This window comes from Cyprinus carpio, chromosome B1 (genome assembly GCF_018340385.1).
Source record: "Cyprinus carpio isolate SPL01 chromosome B1, ASM1834038v1, whole genome shotgun sequence".
Lineage (NCBI taxonomy): Eukaryota > Metazoa > Chordata > Actinopteri > Cypriniformes > Cyprinidae > Cyprinus > Cyprinus carpio.
In genome coordinates this window covers 24100826-24109098 of record NC_056597.1, presented here as the reverse complement: position 1 = coordinate 24109098, position 8273 = coordinate 24100826, and the positions used below count along the sequence as shown (strand labels likewise).

Sequence of the window (8273 nt, the reverse complement as noted above, 5' to 3'; positions counted from 1 at the left end):
ATGCAGTGCTGGGGAACGTTACTTTTAAAAGCAATGCATTACAATACTGCGTTACTCCCTAAAGAAGTAACGAATTATGTTACGTAGTTACTTTCTATGGAAAGTAATGCATTCTGTTACTTTTGCGTTACTTTTCAAATCTGGGCAGGGCTTGCTTGTTTGTATTTAATATAAAAAGTTTTATTTTTGGCAAATGTAAAAGCCCTAATAGGGCTTTAGGAAAAGTAAATTCATGTCTGTATAACAGAACGCAGAAGAAGAAAGATCAACACTCTTCAGCAATAAAAAAAAGAAGAACAAATGTTAGTTTATCCAGAGTAATTTTTGCTTATTAGTATGGTTGAGTTGGATCATCGAAGCTCAGCGGCAAAGACACTGATTAATAAAATGGGATTAAATACATAAAGAATATTTGCATTATTTAACACATTTAATTATTGCAGGTTTGCATCATACTCTGAGTTGCATTTCACAGTTTTTATTCATTTTGAGGAACACTGAATCTGTTTTTTTTTTTTGATGAGATGAATTAATGCATGTTCTAGAACTAAAGTAACATCTTACGATTTCTCTCAACATAAGCACAGAACAGATTTCAATCAATAAATGGGGAAAAAGTAACTGGTGTTACCCTAACTACTTTACTAGTAACTTGAAAAAAGTAATCTGATTACGTCACTCTCATTACTTGTAATGTGTTTCCCCAACACTGCACTAATGTTTGTTCATTAGTATCTAAGAACACAGTAAAAATTGTGAAATATTATTACAATTTAAGCTAGCTGTTTTCTGTGTGAATCTCTGTTATTGTGTAATGTATTTCTGTGATGTGCAGCTGTATTTTCAGCATCATTACTCCAGTCTTCAGTGTCACATGATCTTCAGAAATCATTCTGATTAGCTGCTGAAGTGTTGTGTGTGTGTGTGTGTGTGTGTGTGTGTGTGTGTGTGTGTGTAGATCTCGGTGGAGGAGCTGATGGGAAGCGTCAGTGTGAAGATCAATAAAGAAGCCGTCATGAGCATCAGCAGTCCTGAGAGGCTCTTCAGCCCCGTCAACAACAAACTAGAGACTAAACTGTACATCGCCGGCCTTCCTAATCGCAACGAGAGCCTCGTCAAACCGGTCAGTGATCAAACACACAGTAAACCACACCTTTTAATCCAATGAAGATTTACAAAACTGCAAAAATCAAAACATTGTTTTTTATTTTTTAACATTATATTACTTAGATATGTTATATTTTTATTATTTTTCTTATTTTTATATTTTTATATTATTTTTATCAATTAAACTCAAATGTATTTATTTTTATTTATAAATTTTTTGTATTGCATTGCATTTGAATTTGATTTGTTTTTAATGACATCAAAATAATGCAAATCTTAATTTTCTTTAAGCAGAATGTCATTTTTTGTTTGCTTATGATTTTGGAGTGAAATATGAGCTGCTTATGTTCTTGATTGTTTTCGTGATTTCAGTATCATTGAGATAATATTGTTTTTATTTTATTTACTTTACTCAAGTAAATTTAAAAAGTATATGTACTTTATCAGTGTTTTCTTTGGAAAAATTTTACTTTACTACATTTCAAAGTATAATGTCATGTTTTTACTGCACTACATTTCATAAATAAAAGTTGTTGTTTTTTGTTTTTTTACATTTAAACTTTGAATTACTTTTACTAAAAAGTACTAGATTTCTAATGTAATTAAGTATTAAATAAAACGTTGTGCAGTAAAAAGTATAATATTATGCTTTGTTAGTTAACACTGATAAAGCTCAGACATTTGAAAAGTACTTTTAAAGCAAAGTAAAGTAATTGTGCAATTATATATGTAGATGCCTCATTAGCGACTGTTTCTAAAATAGTAGTAAAAATACTTCACTACTGTCCGCCTCTGTTCATATACTATAATAATGCATTTAAAATTTCATAGGTAACACTTTATTTTAAGGTGTCTTTGTTACACGTTACATGCACTTACTATTATAATAACAATAATCCAAACCATAACCCTAACTATATAGTTACTTAATATCACTCAGTACCTAAATGTATAATTACACTGTAACACCTTAAAATAAAGTGTAACCCTTTCATATGTCATCTGTGTCCCTGCAGCACAGAAGCAGTCATCAGTAGCACAGGTATATTTGTAGCAATAGACAACAATACATTGTATTATGTCTCAAAATTATACATTTCTCTTTTATGACAAAAATCATTAGGATATTAAGTAAAGATCATGTTCCATGAAGATATTTTGTACATTTCCTACTGTAAATATATCAAAACTTAATTTTTGATTAGTAATATGCATTGCTAAGAACTTCATTTGAACAACTTTAAAGGTGATTTTCTCAATATTTAGATTTTTTTGCACCCTCAGATTCCAGATTTTCAAATATTGTCCTCCTAACAAACCACACATCAATGGAGAGATTATTTATTAATCTTTCAGATGATGTATAAATATCAAATTAAAAAAATTGACCCTTTATGACTGGTTTTGTGCTCCAGGGTCATGTTTTTAGTATTAAAACGGTTCATGGTTTTGAGTGGTTTGAGGTTTGCTCCAGCGTGTGTTGGTGATGTGTGTTGTGTTTGTCGGCTGTGGATCAGATCAACCCGAGGCTGGACGGCTGCATCCACGGCTGGAATCTGATGAATCAGGGAGCGTCTGGAGTGAAGGAGGTGATTCAGGAGAAGAAGAGCAAGCACTGTTACATGAATGTGGAGAAAGGCTCGTTCTTCAGCGGCGGAGGCCTGGCGCTCTTCAACATCGACTACAGTGAGTTCAGATCCGTCGCTGGAACGTTCTCACAGAAATACAATTAAAGAGCGTCTGAGACACATCTGTTAGCACTGAAGATTCAGTCTGAACTCGGATGGCTTGTATTTTTGCACATTGTATAAGTTAAGGTCATATCCCTTTAATGACAGTCGGCAGCATGTTTAGTTCTGTCCTTTAAGAGCTGCACACATCCGTTTTTCTCTTCAATTTGATATATTTGACTCTTGATCGAATATAAGCTCCATTTGCTTTTTTCTGAATACAACTCTTCTTCTAGTGACTGTAATTTTGCTGAACTTTATGGTGATTCTTGAGTATTAACTGCCAAAGAATTTATTTCCACAATCATTTCCCTTTGTTTCTGTTTTCAGTTGCTATTTGTTTGACCTTAAATTTAAACCATTCCCATTTAAGTTAGACATATCTAACTGTTCAATTTCCTCAATGAGAGCCAACACCAATCATTCTTTGAAATTCTTAAAGAAGAGAGTTGAGGTCTCTTAAAGACTCATAAGGACAGAGAAACCATACAGTGATCTGTAAGTGAGGCAGCTGTAATTTTACATTCTCAGACAATTTCTTGTTAATTAATCTTGGACATTATCCATTTCCTGAGGGGTTAAACCATGTATGCAGAAAACTGTTTGGGGTAGATACCCTCCAGTAATCTACTACATTTACAGTTTTACAGAAATTTAATATAGTATCACACAGAATGTAAACCTCTTTGAGGTCTCCCATGAATCACTCACTCTCTATTATCACATTTTCTCCCTTATAGCTCCCCCCCCCATTCATTAACCAAATTACCAACATTTCTCTATTTGCCACTTTGTTATTATAACCATAAATACAAAAGAATATTTAACATTTGTCCTGAATTTCTACTGCTATCTTTAACCAGTGGCCTTCTGTGTCTCCTTTATGAACAATTACAAAGCCTTTAAATCTGTTAAATAATCGTGTGTGTGTGTGTGTGTGTGTGTGTGTGTGTGTGTGTGTGTTTCTCAGGCAGGATGGCTCTCTGGACGCTGGATGTTGTGATGAGCATCCGTCCGTCCAGCAGCACTGGAGTGTTGTTTGCTCTGGTCAGCAATGGCTCCGTCCCGCTCTCTGTTGCCGTGGTGACGCGACGACAGGATGATGCAGTAAAAAGGGTTGGGTATCGTTTGAATTTTATCAATTCCCATTCTGCTTATCGATTCCCAGTTTCCATTCCAATGTGGTTAAAAAGATTAATTCAAACATTTAGATATCAAATATATATGTGTCCCTGGAGCACAAAACCAGTCATAAGGCTCAATGTTTACTGATTTATGCATCATCTGAAAGCTGAATAAATAATCTCTCCATTGATGTCTGGTTTGTTAGGAGGACAATATTTGAAAATCTGGAATCTGAGGGAGCAAAAAAAACAAAATACTGAGAAAATCATCTTTAAAGTTGTTCAAATGAAGTTCTTAGCAATGCATATTACTAATAAAAAAAATGAAGTTTTGATATATTTACGGTAGGACATTTACTAAATATCTTCTTCATGGAACATGATCTTTACTTAATATCCTAATGATTTTTGTCATAAAAGAGAAATGTATAATTGTGACTCATACAATGTATTGTTGTCTATTGCTACAAATATACCTGTGCTACTGATGACTGCTTCTGTGCTGCAGGGTCTCTTTTTGCAAAACATTTAATTGCTGCTGAATACCGTGAACAAAAATCGGTCAGCTACATAAAACTGGACTCGATTAAGAGCTGTTTGTTTGCGAAATAGAGCCGCGTTATTCTGGATAAACTGAGACTTTAGTTTTTTATAATGGAGGTTGTAGTTATCTCATAATTCTGAAGAAAAAATATTAGACAACTAAACAAAATCTCATGGAATTAATGAATGAAATGATTCAATGACTCACTCAAGATTTACTCGTATCATTACTGGGTGAATCAGTGTTTTGAATGAATCTCTTGAATGAATGATTCAAAGACAAATACATTTTTAACAGCCACCTAAAAAAATTATGCTCACACAGGAATTGTTTACAACAAGTATCCGATTCCAGACATTAAAGGCCCGTGCACACCAAGGAAGATAACTATAAAAATAACAATTAAGATATACCGAAGGATTAACAGCCAATCAGAATCCATCCTGCTATAACGAGCTAAAGAATTTAAAGCGGCAGACATGCGACAGACGATATCGTCCGCTGGTGTGGATGCTAATATCTTTATCTTTATAGTTCTTGGTGTGAACGGGGCTTAAGTATCCGGTTCCGGAGCTGAAATCTCTGGCTGTGTTTCCAGGACCTGCAGGTGTTTGTGGATGGCGTGTGTGTAGTGACGCTGCAGTCTCTGATGCTGTGTAAGCCGGAGCGGATGCTGGTGGAGATGAGAGCATCAGCCGACGGGATCCAGGTCACGGCAAACTCCTCCAGCGTGTCTTACAGCGACTCCGAGACGCTCAGCGCGGCACTAACCAGACTCTCCAGCGCCATGCAGGCTCCCGTCCACACATACATCGGAGGACTGCCAGGTCTCTCAGCTTCTTCAGTTTTAGTCTGATTTCTGTGTTGACAGTCTGACAGTGTTGGGGGTAATGCATTGCAAGTAACTCGAGTTACGTAATCAGATTACTTTTTTTAAGTAACTTGTAAAGTAACGCATTACTTTTTAATTACTGTAACAACAAAATATCTGAGTTACTTTTTTAAATAAGTAACACTAGTTACTTTGTTTCCATGTATTGAGTGACAGCTCTGGTGTTGCCATGGTGACAGAGATCAGGAGTAAGTGCAGAGTGTTGTGTGTGAACATGAGCTTACTGTAGTTCTAGACTAAATATGAACACAAAAACAGAATCAGTATTCTTCAAAATGAATAAAGAACAGTAAAATGCAAACTCAGAATATTATACAAACCTGCAATAGTTAGATATGTGAAATAAGACAAACTAATAACTTAATAAACAATGTTGGGTAAGTTACTCAAAAAAAGTAATCCACCACAAATTACTTCTTTAAAATTGTAATTTGATTACATTATTGATTACTGCATTTAAAAAGTAATCCGATTACTAATTACTTTACTTTAAAGTTACTTGCAAGTTTACTTTACTTTTTAACAAACCTAAAAAATACACTACAAATTGAAGCTCTTTCTGTAATTTAATATTGACTGAAAAAATACATAAGTATCAAAACAGCTACTTGAATGATCACTTGCGTATTTTCCAGATAACAGCAAAACAAACTTGAAATGTCCAGTCATTTTGGATCCTACAGATAAGAGTAATACATTATTTGAAACTGTAAAAGGTCTACTTTTATTTGTATACACTCGCAGTATCAACAAAACATTGTGCTTTTGTAAAATAAAGAAAACAAACAGGGTGTGCTTTCTGCCGTCTCAATCTCCGCAAATATTTTTCTAAAAACGCCTCAATAAAATGAACGAAGACTCAGCGAATGCTTGACACACAGACGTGAGAAATATATCTAAAGAAACCTTGAGGTGTCTGTTTTTAAAATGTCAAGTAATCTGTATGAAATCAACGAGAGGTACAGTCTTTCCTGCCTGAACTTATTATCTGTAATGTGGTCACACCCACGCAGTGCACACTATTCATACGATAATCATCCACGTAAGACACGTGAAAACTCCCACATCACCTGCGTAAACAAAGCGTGAAGTTTCATCAAGTTTATCTAGGATACTTTTCATTTTTGCTTGATCCAGCATGTAGGTCTCTTTTTTTTACACTTATATTAGTGTTATTGTAACATAAACTTGTACGCATTTACTAGTTGAACTTTTCCCAAACTATAATGCCAAACTAAAATATGTGAAATCGAGTGCAACATTTTGAAATATGTTGCACTAATGTTTCATTGCATCTAAATGTTTAATGACTGCATTTTAGCTTGCATTCTCCGATGATTTATTGACAAAACATGATTTTAAAATGCCTTTTCCTAACACTGCATTTGTAACTTAAGCAACATAATTTTATTGACATTAGTAACTAATCAAATTACAAAAATGTAAAATGTAACGCATTACTCTGCTGTGTTATCAGGAAAGTAATTTGAATAGTTACTGTGTAACACGTTATACCCAACTCTGCTAATAAGCAAAAATGACACATTTGTGTTTAATTTGTGTTATTGCTGAATAGTGTTGCACTTTCTTCTCCTGCGTCATATTCTTCATGTGATTTGTCTACACACATCGTTTCTTATCATCATGTAACCATGATGATATCAGGACAGTTTTTCTATCGCAATATCACCATATTGATAATATCATTACATCCCTATCATATACAGATAGGATGCCTTGAGGGTGAGTAAAACATGGGCTAATTTTGATGATTTGTTGTCTGTGTGCAGATCTGCCGCTGTCCGTGTCTCCGGTCTCGGCCTTCTACCACGGCTGTCTGGAGATCAGTGTGAACGGACAGCAGCTGGACTTCGACGAGGCCGTCAGTAAAGACAACAGCATCAAGTCTCACTCCTGTCCTCCCGTCTCCGCCCCGGACCCAGCCGCTCTAGACAGGAAGTGACATCACCGCCTGAGCCGCTGCGTCGGTCTGCGAGTTCCTGTCAGACACATGATTCGGGGTTCTTTGTGTTTTTAATTGATCCGCTCATTAGTCGACTGATGACTAAACTGTGAAGGAGCTTGAGAAGCTCGTGAGACGCCTCTCGTATTCACTGCAGTGTTTTTATTGTTGTTGTGTATCTTTAACCAGGTTTTTACTCTCACTACAGCGCGTCTGTTTGGATCTTGTATATAACACACTAATCTGAATGTGATGTGAATATGTTTAGCTGGATATTGAACATTAGTGACGCATTAATTATTGTAATAAAACATGAAAATGCAGCTTGTTGTTGTCATGGAAACTCAAATCTCACCTTCTTAGACACAAATGAGTGTTTAACTGTTTAATTAATTACCGCTTAACTTTGACTTATACAGTGTGTGGTCCTGAGGAAAACCAGGAATTATGAAATCAGTTTTACTATAAGCTGCCATTAGTTAATGTTAGTTATGCAAAGTGAACAATCTGTGACAGTATTTATTCATCTTTGCTAATGTTAGTTAATAAAAATACAGCTCTTTATTGTTATGTCATGTCAGCTCAGGTCCATTAAACATTAAAATAAATGTGTATCTGTTAATATGAATGTACTGCTAGTTCAAATGAGCAATAAACAGGATTAATAAATGCTTCAGAAGTATTTTCCATAAATAAATGCCTCTTTCATTCATTCAAGTGTTTTTTAATTGCGAATGTATCAGGTCTGTAAAATCATGAAAATTTCAATGGTCTATATTGCTCTACTTATGCTATTTTGTATCTAGTTCTATATATTCTATGCTGCAAAATCTAGTTTTATTTCTATAATATTTCTATACTTCCATATCTATTTCCATTTTTTGTACTTTTATATCTAGTTCTATTTATGTAT

General features: G+C 34.7%; 1 protein-coding gene across 2 annotated transcripts in view; it reads left to right on the top strand.

Annotated features, from left to right (window-relative positions):
• The window catches only part of LOC109097549 (vitamin K-dependent protein S-like), a 17543-nt gene extending 9471 nt beyond the window's left edge, over window positions 1-8072 (top strand). Inside the window, exons 10-14 of one of the 2 annotated variants that reach the window (XM_042717038.1) lie at window positions 959-1123; window positions 2625-2793; window positions 3808-3953; window positions 5104-5332; window positions 7188-8072. In XM_042717038.1, the coding sequence (XP_042572972.1) occupies window positions 959-1123; window positions 2625-2793; window positions 3808-3953; window positions 5104-5332; window positions 7188-7360 (882 nt within the window). In that variant the 3' untranslated portion in view covers window positions 7361-8072. Of the gene's footprint in view, window positions 1-958; window positions 1124-2624; window positions 2794-3807; window positions 3959-5103; window positions 5333-7187 lie in introns of those variants that run through there. The other variant, XM_042717039.1, reaches the window with a different exon arrangement.
• Window positions 8073-8273: the final 201 nt, after the last annotated feature.